The sequence below is a fragment of the Odontomachus brunneus genome, unplaced genomic scaffold, assembly GCF_010583005.1.
Source record: "Odontomachus brunneus isolate Ranch 3 - 2012 unplaced genomic scaffold, Obru_v1 Obru_scaffold_003, whole genome shotgun sequence".
NCBI lineage: Eukaryota > Metazoa > Arthropoda > Insecta > Hymenoptera > Formicidae > Odontomachus > Odontomachus brunneus.
In genome coordinates this window covers 2,728,819-2,754,289 of record NW_022639453.1, presented here as the reverse complement: position 1 = coordinate 2,754,289, position 25,471 = coordinate 2,728,819, and the positions used below count along the sequence as shown (strand labels likewise).

Genomic DNA, 25,471 nt, shown 5'->3' with positions numbered 1-25,471 from the left:
AGTTATCTATATTAAGCTTATCCACTGGTGCAATAATATCCACTGTAAAATCCACACGCTGTAAATCCTTAAAACAAAAAAAGCTGAAAAATTCTTAAAATGTATAGATAAATCTAATATTTGTCGTAGCCGATTTGTTAAATTTCCATTTGTTACAAAACAACGCTTTCTGAAAGTAAAAATATAAATAAAATGAAAATAAAAATATGCAAAGAAAATCGACCGTTTTCCTATAGAAAATTAAGGTTTTAAGAAAAAGAATCCTACGACAAAGACTGCATAATTTCATGCTAAAAGAAAGTAGAAAAAAGAATGAGAATGATCCATTTACTTGTGTTCGAGATATTTTGAATATTTTGTGGTTTCGAGAAAAACGCATTTAAAGTTTGAAGTATACTTTGAAGCAATATAAAAGTGAATTCTTTTGACTTACATCTGGAATAATTTATTCCAGGGCCATATAGTAAGTTACTGGAATCATCTATTTCAGGGCTATATAGTAAATTCTCTGTAAACGCTGTAGTCTTCAGTAATTCTAACCTTATTTGTCTACAACGCAATCTTGTCTCTTACATTGTTTGTTTCGCGGTGCGCTCGGCTTTTCTCATCCGGTGTTTGTCCTCTGTGATGACGTACCAATGTGCATTTGGTTTTGTAGCAATCTCCGTTGCTTTCGTAATTTATAATAATAATAAAGACACACCTTCATTAAAGACACAACGTAAATTGCAATTTGTAATTTTGGCGCCACTATGCATAACCTGGAACAATTCTTCATATCATATTATTATTATATATTATTATTATATAAGCTCTCATTATTATTTTGATTGAAACTACCTGCACAACGATCCAACGATTTTATATACAAAATAAAGGTAATATTTGATTTATTAAAATAAAAATATATACAAGCACTCGACTGGTAACAAAGATACATCGAGAAACAAACTTCTCTTTAAAATGCTGTAATTCTTGCTCATTTTTACGAATTCAAACTTGCGGTTTTGGAATAATATTTTTAAGATGTCACTACTTTAGCACTTTAAAACAAAGTAAAAATTAAAAAATTTAGTAAGCGTGCTCCGGTTAATTTGACACAATTATTTGTTTCTTTTATTATATCTACTAATATGTTGTACTTTATATTGTTTCTTTCTTGTAAGTTTTTTCTAGTCTTTCTTTACATAGTACGGTTAGCTGATTAAATATTGTAACACTTTTTCTCGATAAGTTTTACAACGCATTCCGTATCTCCTGAGAGAAAACTATCAGAAAACGAATTCTCCCTAGATACGGGAATATCCCTTTAGTTACGGAATGCGTTACGAAACTCGTCGAAAAAAAGTAGTCGCTGCACTTAATCAGCTGACTGTAACATACGTAAGGCGGCGTCAACATGTTTATTTTAATACAAACATATGACACACGTAGGAATTTTAATAATTTTTTAAATTTGGTTTATTTTTATAAATTTTATTAGACATATATAAATTTTATTATTACATTACTGATATATTTTATTTATAAATTTATGTCAGAAATAAAATTTATAAATTTATTTATAAATTTTTGTCAGAAATAAAATAAATTTAATGAGAAAAGTAAACGAAAGTTGAGTGAAGTAAGAGAACAAAAAGAGGAATATTATTAATAAAATATGTAATTAATACAATTCTTTTCGTTAATTAATTTATATAATACATAATTATATGACTTCATAAATTATTAGAATATTTTTTTGCTATAAATTGCTAATTGTTGTAATATCTCTATGTTGTTGTGTCGATATTTAGTACATTTAAAATGACACGATGCGTCTATTATACTGAAAGAAAGTTTTCATACTAGAATTTGACAGTTATTAAGTGAAATAGTGTAAAGCAAATATGCACTGTTTGTTACGAAATAATTTAATTACATAAAGTAAATATGTAGTTTTCAGACAAATTTTTAGTTACTTGAAATATATATTTAAATCATAAAACTAGATCTTGGAAATTAATGGCAAATCTTAATAGTAGACAATAAGAAATTTTATACCTATTATATTTTAAAACTATTATCAAGCTTATGGTCAAAAATTGTTTTAGATAATTTTTTTTCATTTTACTCAAAGAACTTCATCTCATTCTTTCTAAATTATAAAAAAAACTACCTTTGCTTCAATAATCATATTTCTGGCTCGATATTCTTATAGCTTATACTTATATACTTAATATATTCTTATAACATTAAAAAAATGCGATTCCATACTTATTAACAAACATTGGGAAGAACGCAATAACAATCGATATGCAACGGATATTGATAGGCGATAGATATTGATATAAGGTAGTATGGACTTATATAGATAAACTATGCATCCTTATGAAGCAGTTGAGACCAATAATAAAGAGAATGCTGACATATATTCTCTCTTATATAGTACTGTAAGAGAAAATAATGTAGAGAAAACAAAAAAGAGGGAATAAAACATAGTGAAAGAAAAAGAAGACTTATTGACCATGTGATCATTTCTTCTCCTTTGTTGTCTTCCGCCTTTCTAAGACAAAGAAAGCATCTTATTCTCTATTATCCTCTTTTACTAATACTCACTTCAGCCCTTCAACGGGAATGCGCAGTTTATTTCTATAAGTCTTTCTATAAGTATTTCTATTGCAGCTTATTTCTATAAATATTTCTATAAGTATTTCTATAAAAAGATATAAAAAATATTTATTTCTATAAATTTATGGTTGACTGAATGTTTCTGGATCACCGAATATTTCATTGCCTTAACAAAATAAATACTAAGTTACCGAATATTTCGTAAAATGGAATGATTTCATAACACTTAACAAATATCTGATAATATTTATAAAACATTTGGTAACAGATATTAAAATAGAGAGTTGTATCGTTAAGTGTCGTATTTTCATGCACAATAGTGCATTAAGAGAGCCACTCATAAATATATTATTTACATCGTAATAGAATTATGTTTCTATATATATTTCATTATCTAACTATCACTGTTGATTTGAAACGGAATTAAAATATGTATACGTATACAATGTTACAAATATAAAAATATTTTTTTTCTTTTATTGATGACTGCTTTATTTATATATCAGTTTACGTAATAAATATATATATATATATATATATATATATATATATATATATATATATATATAGAGAGAGAGAGAGAGAGAGAGAGAGAGATAATAAAAAAGAGGTATACATATATTTAAATATTTATATGTATATATATCTCGATATTACTATAAATTATGAACTTTCCTACAGAACTTACGTAAAAATATTTTTTTCTTTTATTGATGACTGCTTTATTTATATATTAGTTTATGTAATAAAGATATACAGAGAGAGAGGGAGATAATAAAAAAAGAGGTATACATATATTTAAATATTTATACGTATATATATCTCGATATTATTATAAATTATGAACTTTCCTACAGAACTTACGTAAATGTGTTGCTTTGTTTTACAATTTACCATATTCAACGGAAAACCTAACCACGCATGTGTAGAAATCTTCCTGCAAACTTTTTCGATCTTCTTCAGCTTCTGAATTGAGATGCGAAAGTACAACAATGTTCTTCAAAATTTTTCTGTTTAGAGCATCCACACTTTCAGTATGTACAAGCTGCAGAACTTTTGGATCCCGAGTCGAAATTTTGATCCTGCTTTCAACCTTACTATTCTATTCAATACTTATTTTGATATTTTGAAACTTACATCAATTTCTTTTAATTCTATTTAATCTATCCGAGTCGAAATTTTGACCCTGCTTTCAGCCTTATTATTCCAATCAACATTTATTTTGATATTCTCATATCTATGATACAATTTAACGTTAAAAAAAGTGAAAAAGGAAATTTCATCATTAGAGTCAAAGTAGAAGTAAATTGTATCAGAATTAAATCTACTTTACTAACTTAGGTCTTACTACGTTATAATTTAGAGTAGAATTTAAGGTTTAACATAAGGCAAAAGTTTCGGAATTACACTAACAGCTTAAAATTTTACATTAAAAAAACTTCTTTTTTGTTTTCGTTAGATATTGAGCAATCCTCCTATTTATTTTGGCATGTACTTTTATTGCGTAAAAGTATTTCTAATTCTGTATAACTAGTACGATGTAAACTTTGTAGAAAAATGTCAGTATTCTGTCAGTAAAGTCTTCAGCATTCCCTTAATATCATATAATAGTTTTTCATTAAAATCTCTCTGTAATCTAGAAGATATAAAAATAGAAATTAAAGATAATCACTCTAGTCTCAAGGAATATATAAAAACTGTTACTTTCAGTTGCAAATATATAAGCTCTCGAATGTTAATTTTCTTTTAAATGTGCACGAGCAGTGACAATACTTCATTGTGTATATATTGTGCAAATTTTATCAAATATTTACGAAGCTCGTTCCGTGATACAACTACCTTAAATACTTAGTATTATTAAATTCTTTAGACCGTTTAATGTCCGTTTAATTTTAATATGAATAAAATTTCTTCATATACTTCAAATTTACTAAGTATTTGGTAATTATGATCACACTTAGTAATAGCTATTAAATATTCAGCTAAAATCTCTAACTAAATGCATTTCCTAAGTATTACCAGTTTTCTTTTGGAGGGTGATATTAATAAAACTCATATACCTACTCTTGGGATAATCGTTGTTATTAATTTTCCAAAGATAGGTAGACAGGGAGATATTTGTGTCGGTTTTTGTGTTATTTCAATTTCAGCAGGCACTCTACGAGCCTGCCACGGCTGATTACCGCGAATGAGCCTTTGCAGGAAATTCCGGTCGAGTGCGGTTGCCAGAGAGCGGGCAACGGAATACCGTTAACCGCGCACAATGAGCCTTTGGTCGCGAGCCCCAAGATACGAACTTCCCGGAAGTTTGCCGAAGGGAAACCTGCTGCCTTCATAGGCAGAAGTCCCGATATTGCGCAACCGCGTGCCCTCCATTTTTATGGAACTTGTTCACCGACGACTCCCCTTTTTATCCACGCCGATGCTTCGTTACGATCGTTTGTCAGTGTCGATAAAGCCAGACCGGCGTCTTTCCTTCTTTCTTCCCTTTTTTTCTACCTCCCCTTTCCCTCCACGTCGATCGGTCCGCTCAGAGGGAGCGGATACGACGAGTGAGACAGAAGAGCGTCCAGAACAGGAAAGGGCCAGAGGTAAGGCGCTCGCCTTCGGCGTCACGTCGCTCTCCTCCGATGAGGTGGCGTCTCTTTTATCACAGTTTCGGAATTGCTCGCGATTACTCTATTCGCCGGAGAAGCGCGAGGCGGAGGGCGATGTTGTATAGGTTGTGACCGGCTGTCTCGACGGCGTCGTTTGATGGGCTTGGAAGTTCCGCAATACTCGCGAAGTAAACAGTCATATGTTTTTCTTGACAGGAGGATGGTCGTTGCGCGGGCAGCCAGAGCGAAGAAAGTTTAATCGAGTCGCGCGCGTGGTCGGGGAGGGTAGAGAGGGAGAGAGGACGGTGGGAGGGAGGGAGGGAGGGAGGGAGCATCTCTCGTGTCTGGCTCTGTTTGCAAAATGGAGTGGGATATTATCTTCGTTTTGAAGACAAATTGCGTCGATGGAAGTAATGGACGAGAGAGGCAAGTAGGGAAGGAGGAAGGAAAGAAGAGGTACGAAAAATGTCCTTCAACGGAGTGATTGTAATTGGCAAGGGAGGTACACGAGAAATTCGCGCCGGGCTGTTTATTAATAAGAACCGTGCGCTTATCGCTTACACAATCGTCGCGATCGATTGGGTGTGCCGTTGGAATACCGGCGGGATGAGCTGGCCATTATATCGATATTGTTAGAATAATTACAGCGAAGCGGAACAATGAACAGCAACGGCGCGATTTAATATACGCGCAACTGCGTCGTGCCCGTGACGCGTATCGAGCCGAATTTCATCATCGATATCATTTCTATATTGTCGACGGGGAAATCGTAATCGCGAGCACCGCACAGAGGCTCAATTACGTTGCGTGCACTCGCAAATTATCTGTCGAAAAATTATTTAATTGCGTTATCTCCCGGTGTATTATTACCGTGCTCGCTCCAGCTCGCTCTTTAGAGAGAAAGTGGGAGAGACACACACACACAGAGAGAGAGAGAGAGAAAGAGAGAGAGAGACAGGAGTACAGAAATCGAATTCCCATATTCGGCCGCCTGTTATTATTAGCGGACGGCTCTTCTCGTTCCCGTCGTCCTTTCTATTATGGAGCAGCGGCGGAAATCGGCGCGAGTTCGCGCCACAGCACGGCACCGGTTGCCTCAGAGAATGCCAGGGTGTCGTCTTCGGAAGATATTTATACTGTAAATATGCCGAGGCCGAGCGTCGTGGCGAGCATATATATATATATATATATATATATATATATATATATATATATATTTCTCTCCCCCCTCTCCCTCTCACCCTTTCTCTCTCTCCCCCTGTCTCTCCCTCTTTCTCCCCCGTCTCCTCCTCTATCCCCCTTTCTCCCCCTCTCATCCTATCTCTTCCTACCTTTCTCTCCTTCCCCCTCGTCCTCCTATCTTTCTCTTTCTCTTCCGTGTACTCCGTTCCTTAGCCTTTGTACCTGCAACCGTAATATAAGTAGGAGTCGGATTCTCGCTCTTCCCGTCTTTTGTTCATTAACCGATGCGCCACGACCCGCCCGTGCTGCACTTAACTCCTCGATAACACAAAGAAGACGCCGCGTCCGTTACAAAGACTGGCCTGAATACGGATTCAACATCGGACGACGATTTGCATAGTGAACAGGCAGCGGCAGTGTAGGCTCTCCAGCGCTACATCTTGTAGTTACGTAACGTTATTGTATCGAGGGGTCGTTTGTTTCGCGAATTCGTTAATTCGTTCGCGGATGCAACGCTATATTTGTTAAACAGCCGAAAATTTACCCTTATACCGTAGAATCTCATTGTAAGTTCGGTTTTGGGGCTGTACGAGTATAAGACGGACTTATAACGGAGTCCCTCTCCACAAACAATCGTCATTACACGGATAGACAAAGCGTCTCTGCGTAAGTGGAGAGAGAAATCCGCTAGCGTGCACTTATTACTAGAGCACTGTAACTGGAAGGAAAGGGATTTATAACGGAGCGGTTTCTAATGGGGCTTTACTATTGATTGAAAAACTACTATTGTTTACTATTCTTATACATATAAATCTTATACGAGATGTCCGATGATAACGTATAAAATTCTCAAGTACCTGTAGATTAGGTCGAACTTAATCAAAAGATCCTTTATCATTTTGCGAATGACAGGTTTTTACGTATTAATTAAAGAAGGTTGGTTCATGTTTATGAGTATTAATGCACTAATCTTCTTTAACACATTAGCCACCAAAGTCACGTATATGTGGCGCAACAATCTTTTACTATAGACGAGCGTCACATATATGTGGTGGTAAAGTTTTTTTTTCTATGTCCGCATTATTAAACTGAGTTTATTTTACAAAATTACATAACAAAAATTACGAAATAGGCTGTGGGGTGTGCCCTTTAAATAAACTGTGAAAGCGAACTACTTGATTTATGTAAATTATATAAATATTATTATGTACTAATTACTAACCACAGATCAAGGTGGTCATTTGCAAAATGGAGTAGAAGACTTTTTGGTTCAATTTGACTTAATATACAAGCACACAACGGCAGGTGTCGCTCTCAGTTCACCCACCATATCGCGCGTAATCATTGATCAATCTTCTCGAACTGGCCGTAGTTACGCAAGAATGATTCAACCCACATAATTCGGAAAATATACCAAGATTGATAAGTCCTTAGAATGAAAATGAAAAAAATGGAAAATATACCAGGATTGATAAGTCCTTAGAATGAAAACGAAAAAAACGGAAAATATACCAGGATTGATAAGTCCTTAAAATGAAAATGAAAAAACATTTTGTTAGCAAAACTCAACTTTATTCTTCAACATAATATCCTTTTAGCTCAATACACCGAGCCCAACGAGTTTCTAGCTTCTTTAAGCCTTCCAAATAATAAGAAGTTTCTAAACCGCTAAAATATGCATCTGTTTCCCATTCAATCCCTTCATTTGAAGCAAATCTCTTTCCCTGAAGCCATCTTTTGAGATTTGGAAACAGGTAGAAGTCACACGGGGCCAGATCTGGAGAATACGGTGGATGTGGGAGCAATTCCTACCTCAATTCGTTCAATTTTGCCATTGCTTTTACCGATTTGTGAGTTGGTATATTGTCTTGATAAAAGAGAATTTTTTTCTTCTAAATGAGTTTTTTCTTAATTTTATTATTCAATCAGTTCAACAATGATGTATAATATTCTCCTGTGATTGTTCTTGCTTTTTCAAGATAATCGATTATGAATATTCCATGTACATTCCAAAACACAGTGGCCAGAACCTTTCCAGCCGATTCTTACGTCTTTGGTCGCTTCGGAGCACTTCCACCCTTTGGAACCTATTGTGCCGACTGTTGTTTCGATTCAGGTGTATAATGGTGGATCCATGTTTCATCAACGGTTATGTATCGACGCAAAAATTCCTTTGATTTGCGTCTAAACATGTCCAAACAATGCTGAGAAGTGTGAACTCGTTCACGTTTTTGATCGATTGTTAGCTATCGCGGTACCCATCTTGCAGTTAGCTTTCTTATACCCAAATGTTCGTGTAGGATATTGAACATATGTTCAGATAAAATGCCTACAACCGCAACTAGTTCACGCAATATCACTTTGGGGTCATCCAACACGATATCATGGATTTTTTCACTCATTTCTGGTATAGTCACCTCTTTTGGACGACCACTGCGTCGTGCATTCGATGTGCTGGTATGACCACGTTTAAACTCAGCAATCTAGTTATATACGGTTGCATTCGACGAAACAGACTTCCCCAAAGTTTTTTGGAAGTCCTCAATCATTTCTTGCGGTTGCAAGTCTTTCAAACAGAAATACTTAATCACTGCACGAATTTCAGTTTTTTTCATTTTTACATAATATCAGAGGTTATGTGCTTCCGGTGGCTGTCACAAATATACTGATTGTCATAGCTGTTGTAAGTGCTGTGGTGCTGTTGCAACTGTGTAGTGAGAGGTTTGAAGGTTGGCACTACTGGAAATTCACGACGCATTGGAGGTGACAACACCACTAATGTGTTATTCTAAAGGCTTATCAATCAACCTGGTAAATATCACCTTCTTCACGCACACACACACACACACACACACACAATCAATTCAAGAAGTCAAGCAATTTTCTCTTCTTTAATTGTATTCACTGATAAGTTTAACTTAAAAAAACTTAAAAAAACATGGATAAAAAAGATGCAATTAGTAAAAATGACACAACTAGTAGAAAATAAAAACTGTTTTTTAATTAATTTTAGACGCCGATAAGGCTTAGATAGTTTTTGTTTTAAGTAGATAAACGTATAGACTATCCATTGTTAACAAAAAATAAAAATCATTATTTTGTGAGTTGGATCATTCTTGCATAACTATATTTTAAAATTTAACGTGATTGTTTGCGAAATGGTAGAAGAATTTTGTGTTTAGTTTTATGAGTTCTGTACAGACCGGGTATGTCATGAATTGCTAGACACCCTGCAGATAGTGCCAAGATGATCCTGTCATTTTCACCAAAGATCTACAAAGCGATACAAGAATCGATAGTCTCCGCTCGATATCTATCTCTCACCGTGTTATTGTCTTGTAACGGTTTTCCCTCTTACATTATCATATGGGCGGTTTTGTTTAAGTGTTGCCGACATATGTTCGAAAATCGGGCGCGATGATTTCTTATAGATTATCACATGTCGCGATGTTTGAATTCCGCGCGGAAAATGTAACGAAAAACAGCCTGTTTCCAGTTTCAATACGACCGATACTTAGGAACGGCCAAACTTGATGTCGAGGGTTAAGCTAATATTTTACAAAACCGCACGGCATCGTCGACGCGGCACGAAATTACACGGTTATTTACGCTCCGGCGAGAATATGAAGATCGAAGGTGACGCAGTCTCTCCCGCGCGACTGCCGTCGCATCGCTATCGGTGTTTCTTCTCCCGCAATTTTCCGCGAAATAATTGATTCAGGGATTGCGGGCACGCGCGACCCAATTCGCTCGATTCGGCCGGGAGATAAGATGTGTCCGCAGAATCGCTCGTATTTATTCTAGCGTTCTGCCATTGTTGCTCTCGCGAGCGCTGCTGGCGAGTTTCACGGCTTCCGAATGTCCGACGCAGACGATTGTCAGCTTTGTCAGAAAACAAGCCGACAGCACTCCGAGTCGTGCCAAGTTTTCTCACCTACTTTCCCAACAACGGATTTCTTTATATCCCCCTACTTGTTTCCCACCTTCCGCGAAATGTTCTGACGTGACCTCCTATAGAAGTTAAAAGATTCCATTCGAATTGTCACGAAAAGGGGAGGAAGGCCGAGGACAAACGGACCGACACGTATATGTATGTACACAATGTCGCATTAACATACAGGTTAATATGACAGGTCGCTTCACTGACAGCCGCGCACATGCAGATGCAGACTCAGCGTGGATTTGTTAGTATAATCGTTTGCAAAACGTCACGTTGAGTTTTGCGACTGGACAAATGTGAAAAAGTGTGCGCAAATTGTTTTGCAAACGAATATAGCGTCCAATCTGTGCTGGGTCCGTGTCCAAAAGCGCGCGCCTGCTAGCAAAGCAAGTAGGCATACGGTTGTGTTAGTGAATATGTTGACGCAACTCTCTGTACGTTCATCGATTCGCGGCGCTCGCTACGTTCTCCAAATGGGAGTTTCATAGCGATCTTTAACCCTTTGACTGTGTGGCGAAAATGAGACTTCCGTGCCACCAGTGTGTGAAAAAAGTTTCTTCTTATATTTCCACTACAATTTTAGTATTAAGATTTTCAAGATCGCTGAATCTGAGTATGACATCGAAATTTCAAAATAGCGGATCAAAATATAACAATCCAATTAATTTTCCAATTTTTTATCCGTCATATTGAATCTACCATTTTGAATTTTGAAATTCAGATATTGTATTTGTATTCAGTGACCTTGAAAACTTTAGTACAATCATTTTTATAAAAATCTAATTATTTTTCCAATTTTTTATCCGCCATATTGGATTTATCATTTTAACTTTTGAGATCTTGATATTATGTTCGGATTTAGAGACCTCAGAAACTATAAAATACCAAGCTTCATACAAATTGCAAATGGATAAATTGGTTTCTTTTAAGATGTACATACAGTACTGGACAAAATAACTTATACACCTTCCAATCAATTGAATTTGTTAGTGTAACTATATGTTTAACAAGCAAATAGATTATTAAATACAGGAAAATCAAAGCATTTCAAAATATTTAAATAAAGGAAGTATAAAATAATAAACACTCCACTCCATTTACTTGTAAAAAAAAATTATTATTCAATTTGGTAACATTTTTACCTGGTCAAAATAAATTATACACTTCTAGAAGTAACAATTAACAAACGAATAAACTTAAATCTAATGATGTTTAGTACTTAGTGTGACCGCCTTTAGCTTTTAATACCGCTATAATACCGCTTCCAGTCGGCGAGGCATACTCTCGATTAATTTCTTCAAATATTTAAAATCAATTTTCTCCCATGCCTTCTAGAATGCTACATACTACGATATCTTGTCAGTTACGTTCGTTTTATCCATGTTTCTGTCGAAATAAGCCCATAGATTTTCAATAGAGTTTAAATTTGGTGATTGTGGCGACTATTCGAGTAGTTGTACTTTACCAGATGTGAAAAAAGCAGTGGTTTTCTTTGTCTTGTGCTTTGGATCATTATCTTGCTGGAAAATAAATTGGTTTTCTAAACCCAATTTCAAAAGAAATTCTTCCAAATTCTCGCATGATTTATCGATATATTCTTCTGCCGTTATAATGCCTTCAATTCGAGCCAAATTACCGATACCAAACCAGGAAAAGCACTCCCATATCATGACATTACCACCTCCATGTTTTACAGTCTTCTGAATATTTACTTCTTTCAAAGCCTCATTAGGTTTTCTCCATACCCTAGACCGCCGCTTTTATCCGAATAACTCGAACTTGCTCTTATCAGATCACAATACTTTCTTCCAAAAGTCTAGAGGCTTATTCGCGTACTTCTTGACAAAATTAAACCTTTTCTTCTTATTTATTTTATTGATGAAAGGACGCTTTGATACGAACACGCTTTCCACAGTCTAGATTCCTTGAGTTTGCGACGCACAGTGCGGCTACTGACAGTTAAGTTCCTTGATTCCACAATGTTTCGCGACGATAGTTTCGGATTTTGTTTTACCATTCGAACGATTCTAATATCATCACGAATAGTTGTAGTTCGTTTCCGACCTTGTCCAGAATAGTTTATCACAATTCCATGTGTTTCGTATTTTTTCCAAATGTGCTGCACTGCTCCAATAAAGATGGAGTATTTATTAGCAATTATTCGAAAAGAATCACCATTCTGTCGGTCACGAATGACCAAATTTCGGATATCAAGAGAAATTTGCTTCCGTGACATTATTCTTGCTCGTTACAGTTACTACTGATTTACCGAACACGACATTCCAGTCGTCTAGTCGCAATGTAAACAAACACTAAACTAACGAATGACAGCAGAAAGACGAAATGTAAATATTGACAATTTTCTACGTTATATATTTGAGTGTATGATTTATTTTGACCAGGTTAAAATGTAACCATATTGAACAATAATTTTTTTTACAAGGAGCACAGTGTTTATTATTTTATACTTTCTTTATTTAAATACTTTGAAATACTTTGATTTTCCTGTATTTAATAATCTATTTGCTTGTTAAAATAACAGTTATACTACCAAATTCAATTTATTGAAAAGTGTATGATTTATGTTGTATTTTGTCCACTGTTGTATGTACATTACACACTGTTGGCACATGTTTTTTCTGTACACTCAAGGTGTTAAGGCTCTTGATCAATCACCGCATATTGGATTGATGATATCAGAAGCGAGGAAAACCAAAATTCCAGCGAACTAAATAAAAGAATATATTATTAAAATGACATTTGTTCATACTTGTGAACAAGTGAATATTATTGACACACTCGTGAAATGCTCCGGATACCTCTTTTTTGCCGAAATAACTTATTACATAACCGCAAAATAAATGTGACAAATTGACAGAAAATCAGCTGTATGATTCGAATATGATTGAATAACTATTTATACGCATTGAATATCAATAAGTACAGTATCCGGACCATCTCCATACTTCCACAATTGTATCACATGTGATATGCACGCACCACACTCAGTAATAACGTTGTAGTTTACAGGAAAAAATTGGTCGTTTGTTTACATCATTAGATCTGTTTGTTTTCTGAACTTTGCACTAATGCAATAAATAAGAGAGAGAGAGAGAAAGAAAAAAAAAGTATATTTTCTTTCACTCTAACTTATTGCAATAGTCTGCACTTTTTGTGAAATTAATAGTTCATTATTTTGCCGTTTACAATCATGTCGCCATCGTTACAGTCTCGACTGACTGATCAGGAGCCTTAAACAAATTCCGCAACTGATGCGGTCAATATGGTTTCCGTCGCCGAAATATATGATAGAAAGATGCACAAGATAAACAAGCAGAAAAATACGTTACCTTCTCTTCGTTTTCCTTTTTTTTTCACGCGGAAAGTAAACGGTTTCATAAAGTAAGCTCGCGTTTCATAAAGCCACCTGTGGACGACTGTGCGATTCCACCATCAATTCGACGATATTCCGCGCGATGCCTCGAAAAATATCGCCGATGAAACTGCAAGGTAAAATTTGCGCTTCCGCGTTTGTGTTTTCTGCCGCGAAATTTTTTCATAAAAGCACGCAACGCTGCTGCACGAGCGGCGGCTAAATCTGTGTAGTCCAGCTCGGCGCAATAATCGACGAATGAATTCTGTCCGTTGCACCTTCACCCGTTTTACCCCGGCTGTTGCATTGTAACTGAAGAATAGCGCTGTCTTTTACGATCCCGAAAGCTCCCGATTGTCAATCCGCGTTACACGCGTGACTTCGGCGACGGAATAAGTCGTGCCAAGTTTCCTTTCTCTACCTCGCTTTCTTTCTCTCCTTCTCAGTCTCTCTTGCGGCTTTGAATTCTCTTCCCCCGAATCTCTCTCTCACCACTCTCTCTTTCACCGTCTCTCCTCTCGCACGCGCGGCAGGATACACCGACAAATCCTTTGGGCGCCGCGCGACAGGAGGCGCGCGACGGCGCGCCTGAGAAAATACGGTGCTTCTCAGCTATTCTCGAGTTTAAAAGGTTACGCTAGATAGTCGTCGATTTCGTCTCCTTCACCCTCTCGCCGATTTCCTCCATCTCCACTTCGCGACAATACCTTTCTTGACACGGCGCGGGCCGATTTACGATTCGCTTTGCTCTTCACTCGACTTCGAATCGCATTCGCTTAACAAAGAGATATATTTAAGAACGAAGGCCATAAGTAACCTCCGGATAACGATAGATAACGGTGAGATTTATAGTTTTTCCATGAACAGGTACGGTGGAAGGAGGGAGGAGGGGGAGGACGCATGACATTGAATTCCGCGACGACAGTGGATCGCGACAAGAGCCGGTGAATTGTTTGGGAATATTTATGACGCAGCGCGGGAGGATCGAAGTTTCCTGTAACGCATTTCTCTCGAACGAGCGATATCACGGCGGTACTTTGCTCCGTAAGAAAGGAAATATTGCCGTTAAATTGCCGACGTTTTTTCTCTCCCCCCCCCCCTCTTTTTCTTTCTGTCGCGAAGCCATGATCGCGCACCGGCCGGTGATTGTGCTCTCGGTAGCTCCGTGGTATGCGATTTTACGACGTCGTACAATCGACTCCAACGTCCCTTGGTAAATCGCTCCCCTCGCGGAGCGTGCACGCGCTCGTGCGAGTAGAAAAATTCCAATGCAAATGACATGTGGCGTAATTTACGGGCGTATTGAAAAATACTATCACATCTTTACGATCACCCGAGCGCGATCGCACCCGCAGGGTGCCAACCGGCCGACGTACGTGCGCTGGATTTTCCGAGTTAATCGCGTGGGAAGAACGTCGCACATCAGTCCGGATTATCTCCGCTGCGCGGAATATATCGCAGAAATTAATCCATTAGTTGTTAATAACATCTGGATTACGTTTACCCGAGTCACGCGCGCCCAAAGAAGTATCCGGGAATGAAGAAAGAGACAGATAGACAGAAGGAGAAAGAGAGAGAGAAGATGGAAAGGAGGGAGAGAAGGGGAGGGAAGAGAAAAGTCCTTCGACTATTCCGCTCGTTGCGCGACACGATAATTGATTTCGATCCGAGTCCGCTGGAATCGTGCGTGGAATTTTAAGCACTCCGCGATGCCGCCAGATACGTACCGAACTCGGCTAATTGCGAACGGAATAATTAATGATCGCAAGAGCAATGAAACTCCGTGAACGCGTACATACATCGCGAATGGGTGTCCCTCCCGGGAGTGCGGCGTGAGGCTGTTTTCTGGTTGCACGTCGCTTGCATGGATATAATTCCGCGTAAGATGACGGGACTAAAGTACCCTCTTTGATTTCCGTCAGAGAAAGGAAGAAGAGTGCAGTGATAAGTCTGATACCATGTTCAATTTATATTAATTTATAATGTTGGTGAACTATAAAATCATTTCAGAATTGGCGCGATAAATTGTTCCCACTTGAAATCGTTTTCTCTTCTATATTCTACTCTTTCTCCGGGTACATTAAATATGTATTGTCGCGCGAGTAAATCCTCACGCTCGATCTGAGATGAAAGCGGTCTCGGCTGTTTCACGTTTTATAAATTAATTAAGACAGGTTGGAAAAAATTCCAGTACCATGCACTATTACGTGACACGTGTAACGCGAACGCAATGAGAGAAAAAAGAGAAAATAGGAGAGAGAGAGAGAGAGAGAGAGAGAGAGAGAGAGAAAGACCTGGAAATTATGCAGTTAGTTGTTTTTATAGAAGCGAAACTCTTCATAAAAAGCGTTTATTTCCGCCGCAACGAGATCGCCCATATTCCATTTCATAGAGTCCTCGCTCCTTGCTTTTTTACGCTGATGAAATCTCCATATGCGTCACGACCGTTTAATAGCGGGAACACAAGTTTCCCGGACACAAATAAATTAACAGACCCTGAAAAACGTAATTATTATATTATACATGCGGCGCGTTTGAAAAGCAATTTTGTCTGCTCTTTGTCGCGACTCGCGCGCGCGTTGCTTTATATTTCACATTAAATAATAACTCGCTCGAAGGGAAGATGCATAATTTATCGCGCGCAGTAATTTTCAATCATATCCATCCGGCTGTGCATATGTCGCACGAACCCATATAGAAATCTCGCAAGGTTTTCTCAGATACACACACAGCATAAATTCCAATTAGAATGCTTGAATTTGTCCTAAAGTTGATTATCTCACTGCGCTATCAATTAGGAACAAATAGGGAATCTCGTTATTTCTTACCTGAAAAATTAATTCTCTGTCTAAAATAGAAGCAGAAATATTGGTGGAACTTGTGCTTTTTTCAGTCGGTAACGTCGGTATACTTTCATGATATCAAACACAGAATCCCCTTTTTATATCAAAACTATTGAATTCAAAATCAACAAAATAAAATATTTCTAAAATACAATTTTGCTGAGTAATAAAGTTATTTGGAAAGTCAACGTATATTTTATTTAATTTTAATTAAAATAAATATCAGAGATAGAAAAAGTATTGAGAAAATTTTTGGCTTTTTTATTTTGAAACGTTATATTTTTGCATAAAAATTTTTCTGGAATATAATCGGAATTTATTCCAATTAATATTCCAATTAACATAATTTCTTTCAAGAAATTATAGGTCTGATTGTGAAATCTACTACGAAGATTCGAGTTAGAAGTGTAACGTTTCAAAAATGTGATTCTAAATAAAGATCCCAAACAGATGCCATTTTTTCTACTGAACGTTCTCTCTAAGTTCTCTTTTTTCGACTTCTATTTTAAACAATATATCTGACACGCTTTGAATATTTACGCATATTTACAAATATAAAAACTTAAAAACGAAAAAACTTAAACCATTTTAAGTATTCAGCCCAAACTTTTTTCTGTATTTAAAATTAACAGATTTTAAATTATATGAATGGTCTCCCTCATAGATTAATGTGCATAAACTTTGCAGCATCTTTAAGTATATTAAATCACGAAATTCAGTAACGTCTTGAGTGTTACAGTTGATCAGATTGCACTCATATTTTTCTATCACGTAAATGACTAAACTATCAAAAAATATAATTTCCGCGAATCAACTACGAATTGTCAAAATCGTCATTGCACCATCTAAGCGATAAAGCATGCCGCGACACGATAACAAATCAACCAGTTAGAATAGCGGATGGGAAGAGAGAAGAGATAAAACAGAAACCGAACAAATTATGAGAAAACGTTGAGCAGAATAAACGGTATCTGTTTGCCGCTTACGATCGCAATTTTATTTATTTGGGAAATTGGAGCAGATCCCAATTAGATCCCAGAAAATGTTCTATAGTTGGGATAAGGTTAGGATTCCTAATTGATATACGACACACCTATTTCGAACAAGTTTGGGTAATCTGATCAGAATATAGTACTTGGGGATGTTTGGGAAATTTCTATATGAGATCTAAACTTAATCCAACATTATTTCGGAGAATTACAATTATAGATGTACTACTGAATTACAATTATAGATCCTACAAAATTGTCTATCTAGGATCGAGTTGTGGAAACGATTTTGAAATGAGTTGTGGAAATTTTGATATTTTCTTTTTTCTCTCCTCTCTCGTCCGCTCTAGCGTTCTGATCGGTGTTCTATATAACGAATTGGTGAAGTTCAGTCTATAACTGAATCAAACGGGGTGTCACCGCGCCGGGTGTTACTCGGGGTATATCGATCCGGGTTATAAGAAAGCGTTTCCCGCGAGTTATGCTCTCGCTACCAACTCGGGCATCCATCCATCGCGCGGTCAAAATATTGGCGCGTCGCGAATCACGGACTCATAAAACGCGTAAATATCCCACCTTACGTCCGTGTCGTAACACCTTTATGTTTCTTCCCTATTTTCTTTCCACTCTATCTTGTCTTGTCTCATCTTCCCCTGTTGTCTCGTTATCGAAAAGATATAACAAAGTAAACTGTCATCTTTAAGCAACGATAAAGGAGACTCGACAGGGTGCTGCAAGGAAGGCGCTGAAGAAAGGCTGACGGGAAAGAGGAAAAAGTCTCTCGCAATTACTTCTCTCCTTAATCGCCTGGTCTCACGTAGACGCGCAAAGCCGTGATTCCGCAAAGTGAATCTCAGCAGCGAGCTAAATCTCGCGTCTGTCTCGCTTGGACGCAACCAACGAAACTTGCGGCCGGTAATTACGAGGGTCGCGTGATGGCGTTGTCTCGTATTCGGGAAAGGGCCCCAAGTTCGATGATAAGATATATCGACCGCAATTAGGACGATTATAGGCCACCTCTCGCGCGGAAATCCCGTCGTGATCCGAAAGAAGACCTCTGCTGTCGCTTATCCAAACCTGCGGTGCAAATTAAGTAACGGCCTCGTAAAGTTCGATGTGTTTCTGAGATCGATTTGATGTACGACACGGCGCTCTTAATTTTGCTCTTGAACTCCATGATAGTGTAACCGATTAAAACCTTTCTTTCGTTCTTCTAAAATGGACAACGCGTTTTCATGAATCTGTTCTTTCTTTTTGCTTTCAGGAGTGGAACGACTACAAGCTAAAGTGGAATCCAGACGACTATGGCGGTGTTGACACCCTTCATGTACCATCAGAACACATATGGCTGCCGGATATTGTTCTTTACAACAAGTGAGTACGCAATTTGAGAATGTTTTCTAAGGACCATGCTCAAAGTTGCCCTTTTGAAGCGATTCGCAAAAGTTACACTTATTTTCTTCTTCTTACTTCTCCTGTTTATTAGACGAGTCGCGGGACTGAAGATTGCTGCGCTTAGCAATCATCTGATATGAAATTAATGGATAGTTGATACGCGTTTGTCTTCAATTAAACGCTACCATGTTGGAAGCAAAGTTGTCACACATACGCGTTTATCGTATTGGAGTCACTTAGAGATTGGAAAAATAATTAAATAATTAAAAAGGTTTTTCTTCTTGAACTTTGTGAATTTGATTTAATTCCAAAATACGAGTTCTTGATAAAATAACTTTCAAATATATTATCTTATTTCTCAACTATATAATTACTTATATTTGATTTACTACAATTATTATAGTTTCCTTCTTTATTTCATTTCCTTCATTTTCCTTCATTTCTTTCTTTCTAGTATACAAAAGAATGGCATCGAATATTATAGAATAAAAGTAGACATCAAATTTTATTGCAATTTTTTATCAAGAATTTTATGGTTTTATTAGCTATTATTTTTCTGCAATTGTAATTTACGTTTTATTTATTCAATAATTATTTATATAACGTTATTTCGCATTATTTATTAAATTACAATTTATATAAATTTATTTAAATAACGTTATTTCTATCCATTTTAATTTATACATAAGATAAATTGTGAATATACAACAGTAACTTATTTTTTATATCAATTTTACAAAAATGATAATATAAAAACAAGCAGATAATGATTTTTTTGGTAAATTATCAAACGTATATTATCTACAAATACAAATATAAACGTACATTATCTACAAATTCTACGTTTACTACAGTTATCTATAAATTCTATTAAAGTATCTCTCATTAAATAACACGTTACTACGAAATTAAATAGGAAAAACAGTACAATAATCATAAATAATAATTTATATCGTTTCAAATTTCTGCATCTGGGCAACTTGCCCTATAAGATAGCGGCGTTCAATTATCGAGAATCTTGTGATGGAGGACAGGACATTAGCAAATCTAGTTAATATAATATGTATACATCTATGGCGCTCAGAGAGTTTCAGGATCGTCAACTTTACTAAGACTTGTCAGACGCTTCCTAATTTCTGAAAGATTCTTATTGTAACTAGTTCTGTATCCGTGCTATTTCTATACACTATCAACACATGAATATTATTATAATTACAGCGATAGAGTTTTGATAAGAACTTTGCAGCAATTAGGGAGCACCTCACTGGTCTCATGAATTAAATAGTCTTTAGGCTAAGTACCACGATCAGTCAGTAGCGTTGGTGGCTTGTTGGGTTAGCGACAGAGGCAAGGGGAAGAAAATAGACGTGGATCTCGAAAATTATTCCGGAAATGTAAGTCATTTTGAGCGCTGCCTTAAAATAACCGTCAATCGTCTTTCTATTCACTCTTCATGACCTCGAGACCACCAACCCTAATTTCATCGTCCTCCGTGCACGATTTCCTCCGTCTAGCATTTCCGTCTGTCGTTCGTCATCGCGAATCGACCATACTTCATGGGGTTTTAGAGCGGAGTGCAAAGGGACGTATCTCGTAAAGTCTCGGCCGGAATATTCCTCGGAGGAACGGCACGTCCTCGCCGGTCATTTTGAAAATCCATGCTGTAGAAACGAGCTCAAGCTCGAACTCGAGAGCTCGCGCTGCAGTGCGATGCGCAGCTAGCCGCCTCAGTCTACCAGCTTTGAGAAATAGGACATACTCCGAGGACACTTTTACGAGGAGGAGGTGTAGGAGTCCCTCAGAGAGATCGGCTCGTTCGCTCGCTGGCGATGGTCCGTATTCGCGCGCGCACTCTCACCGCCGCATCCCAGCTGTGTTTCGCGTCCTCAACAAAGCTCGCGTGTTGCAATTTTTGCGACGTTCACGCGGAAGTCGATACGTTACCACGCGGTTTCATGGAGCTACTGACGAGGTGTTGTTAAATCAATACTCTCTTCTACAATTGTGGCAATATGGGCCGCAATCAATCGCAACGCTCACCGCAATAATGATTGCAATTATCATAACGGTTAGGTCGCTACTGTGTGGTCGCTATTGTGACTACGACACTTGTCTGGCGTTATAAGATTTTTAGTTATTAATTAAAGAAGATTGGCGGATGGTCGTTCGCGATAATATATTAATGTTATCTAATTAATAACTGAAAATCAAAGTTTTGTCCAGTTTGACATCTACCATATCTCGCTCATTCACTCACTGATCATTCACAAAAATGAATATCTCGATAATTATTGCGAATATCGCAAAATGGTAGGACTTTTATGTGCACCTTAATCCGTACTATACCTCCACAAGAGCTTCGAAGGTTGTTCTGAAACAACCTGTATATAGCATTTATATCTGACCTTACATTTTCGTTGTATGTAAAAACTGAGAGTTTATATACGTAAAATGAAATATTACTGAAATGTAGGCGACATATAAGAACAACGTAATACTAACGGAGTGTAATTTGGCAGACTAAATTTTAAAAAATTTGCAAACTACAATTTGGCTGTACATATATGCTGGCGTATATCTGGTAAAGAAAGACAACACACACATATACTAATTCTCGAATAATTCATTAGAAGCGTTAATACTATTTATTTGACTACATGTGAATAAACTGAATATTAATGTACATATACTAGATGTGTGTGTACACCTATATATTAACATAAAGTCAAATAAAACACCACTAACACCTCTAACTCAATATTAGTGAATTATTTACACATACGGCATACTGCTCTTTTTTAGCTACACTTTTCGACTTCTCACGGTATTCCGACCTTGTTTTAAGGGGATAAAACACTTTAGCCGCATACGTGGAGGAGCTTAAAATCCAAAACCTGTAATCTTTTTATTTTTTAAACTTAATTATGAAATTTGGTATGAGTTTACATTATATATTAATAAAGATGTTACGTAAATTAGAGACAAAATAATGGCAGAACGGCAGTCGTTTCCATGAAACTTCTCTTTTTTCATAGTGAGTCTGATAATTTTATGTAAAAATTTCTAAACAAAAAAATATAAATAAAAATATATATAATAATATTATATATTAATCTATAAATATGTTTTTAATCTGCAATATATAAATTCTTGTGAGACGTTATTATCATAGCCGATTTTTTAAACAATTTTTCAAACCAAAGTTATTAAAAAAAGTCTTTTAAAAAAAGTATTTTTCTATAAAATAAACTAAGACATTTTTTGAGGATAAGGATAAAATATGACAATATTTTAAAAATTTACTGCAAATTTAAAATATATTTTTCTTTTTTTCTATGCACTCAGAAATTTTTATATGACTGTTCTTATTATAACTGTTTCGCAATTATTTTATTTTTCTTCTAAGTTACACAACATTTTTATCAATATATAATATAAACGCATTAAATGTCATAATAAAATATATTATATTAGGAAATATAATATATATTCATTTTATAATCTATCAATAATAAATAATAAATAAAGTGAATAATACGGAATTTTATTATTAAATAAATATATATATATTTTGATGAATCTGTTTTTCTGCAGTTAGCATCACGTCGATTTGATACAAAATTTATCTACAAGAAGGATTATTAAATAGCGAAATATTTATATAGCGCACACTGAAAAAAAATACTTGAAAATTTATTTGTAGGACAAAAACTTATTTCACAGAAACAAATTTTATATCAGGGAAATAAATTTTGTATCATACAAATAAATTTCCAAGTGTCTTTTCCTCAGTGCATACACTAAATCCCATAAGACTAGCAATCCATTTGCATAATTGGTCCGTTCATTTCGCCTGAGCATTATTACAGAGGCGAATAATTATGATTTCTTACTGAAAATGTGGATCAAATCACAAAGATCATGCACTGAGAAAAATATTTATTAAATGAGTACCACTAATATATTTACTTAAATGAAAATTTGTTTTATTTAAACCGAGTATTGTTTACTCGATTTAAATAAACAATATCCGGTTTAAATGAAGAAAATTTTAATTTAAATAAATATGTTAATGATATCCATCTATAAATATATGTTAATTTTTGGATATTCATTTCTTAATTTGCTTTTTTGTATACGTAATATGACGTTTGTCATCGATCTGAAGGAAAAGAAAAGAAAAATTCAGTATAACAGGCATATTTTTCAAATCTGTTAATTATGCAAATGGTTTAATAGTATCTCGTTGATGACGAAACGGGCGATTGGGTAAGTAGCCACGGGTAATACATACTATTTACAGCACAAAACGGGACATTTTCGAGCGCAGCGCAACAATGTGATTAGCGCGCGCGTGACGCCGACATTCACGACCGCAGATTTCATTTGCCGTGAGTCTTCATCGTGCACACAGTAGTATTCGGCCGCTGACGCGATGCATAATATGCGGTTTAGCTGCGGCCGCAAATTATATAAGTCCATGCAAATTACGAAACCATTAATCCGGAACCGTGGAAAATTAATTACCCGCGCTCGCCGATACCGTCTCGCGTCGCGCCTCGCGACGCTGCCTATTGATAGCCGCGCGAATATCTCTTTTCCTCCCTTTCGCAATCAAGGGATAAAACAGAGGAGCAGCCGTCGCCGCGACTGTGTCGTTCCCGTGATTTCTGAGTAAGCAGTGATCTTCCGTATCTCTTCGGCGGAACAATCGGCTCTCGAAGGGCGAGGCAGGCAATCTCGTCTAAGGCGTCGAGGCGGCGTATCGAATAAACCGAACTTAACTCGCTCTACTAAGCTCCACTCGAGCGCGCGACGTCCAATCCGCTATTCTCATTTCCATCGGAGCCTCGAAGCCTTCCCGCACTCCCACGAATTCCGGGCGGCTTGCCGGCATCCCTTGCGTCACAACGAAGGGAGAGGAGGGAGACTCCTCTCCTTTCATCCCTTCGAAGGGGATACAGTACGGCGCTGATACATTATGTAAAACTCGCTCCGATGTGCCAAGAAACGGCGCTGCCTCTATCCTCCAACCCCGATATGCTTTATTTCGCTTTCTTCTCCGTCGGATACCGTCTGATACGATCGAGGACGCCGAATGGAATAAACAAATCCCCGAGAAATTTCGTTCCTGTCCTGGTTTATTAACTCGCGGCTGCCTCGTCGCGCATTCGACGCCGTACAGTCGGTTGCAAAACTGTTTAGAAACATTTCTTCGAATGAAGTTAGGAGCGCTTCCAAAGTTCTCACAACTCGAGTCGAAATTTTAGCCCTACTTTCGACTTGAACTTTCTAATATCTGTATATTCCTAAAGTATCTGTATATTCCATTGTACATTCAATATACATAGAAATTGAAATCATACTTAATACTTCTAAATGACAAAACGTACAAAATTTTACCTGCAGATTTTAAGTAGAATCGGAAAGTTAGTAGATAAATAGAATTAAAGGAGATTGATGCAGGCTTTGGAGTTTTAAAGTAGGCATGAAATAGAACGTTGAGGCCGAATGTGGGAGTTTCAATTCAGGAAGTGTAAGTCACTGCTCATAAGCTTATGCAATCGGTTGTGACAGGAGTCAAAGCGACAATATACGGTATAAATATTGGCTCTTTGTTATATTCTTATCGGATACATAAAGTATAATTAAGCAATCAGAATAGACATCTTGATAATTAGTCAGAGAAAAGAAGAACAACATTTCGAAATATGGAGTCTAAATAGCTTACATATAAGGTAATTATCAATATTACTGTGCTTATTTTTAGTGTGTCTTTTTATTTAAATAAACCATAAAAAGAGAACTAGCAAAAATAAATAGAAAAAGTATTTTTTAAAATTAAGTTAAAGTATTAAACTTAATTAAGCACATTTTTTCTATTTATATAAGCCATAAAAATATTTTAAATACTTAATAAAGGCACACTAACAAAAATATAGGCACAGTAATATAGGCAGTTATCCTAGTTGGTAGAGTAGTCGCCCACCAAGCAAAATATGTCCCGGATTCGATTCCCGCCCCAGCAAACTTTCACTCCCGATATTTTCTCTCTCTTTTTCTGACTCTTACAATAACAAATATACTTGAATCTTCTCTGAATTCCTCGTTGCAGTTGTGAGATTGAATGTTATATCGTTATTTCGACTCTTGCCATAATCGTTTACTGCGAAAATTCGTCAACAATACGAAATTGTAACAACTTGCAGTGTTTCTAACTTCATTACAAGAAGTATGTCCAAACTAAAAATGGATATCAACCTCTACATAATCGATTATCGATTTTATATAAATTTTTTCTTAAAAATATCGAGAACAATCGATTAATTTCTATTTTTTTCGCAAACCAAAATTTAATCATATATTAGTTATATTTAATCAAGTATTAGTTATAATCTAATAAATTATTCAATAAAATATGTAGCAGTGTAGTATCTTATATTAAACGTGATTGAAATCCGTCTGTATCGTCAGGTAATTAAAAGTTATAATATTCTGTCTCTCTCCCTCCTCTCTCTCTCTCTCTCTCTCTCTCTCTCTCT

General features: G+C 36.4%; 1 protein-coding gene across 3 annotated transcripts in view; it reads left to right on the top strand.

Moving 5' to 3' along the window:
• The window catches only part of LOC116844100 (acetylcholine receptor subunit alpha-like 1), a 331,491-nt gene that overhangs the window by 256,784 nt on the left and 49,236 nt on the right, over positions 1-25,471 (top strand). For all 3 annotated transcript variants that reach the window (XM_032815237.1, XM_032815246.1, XM_032815229.1), the window contains exon 4: positions 18,799-18,908. In XM_032815237.1, coding sequence (XP_032671128.1) covers positions 18,799-18,908 — 110 coding nt within the window. The remainder of the gene's footprint in view (positions 1-18,798; positions 18,909-25,471) is intronic.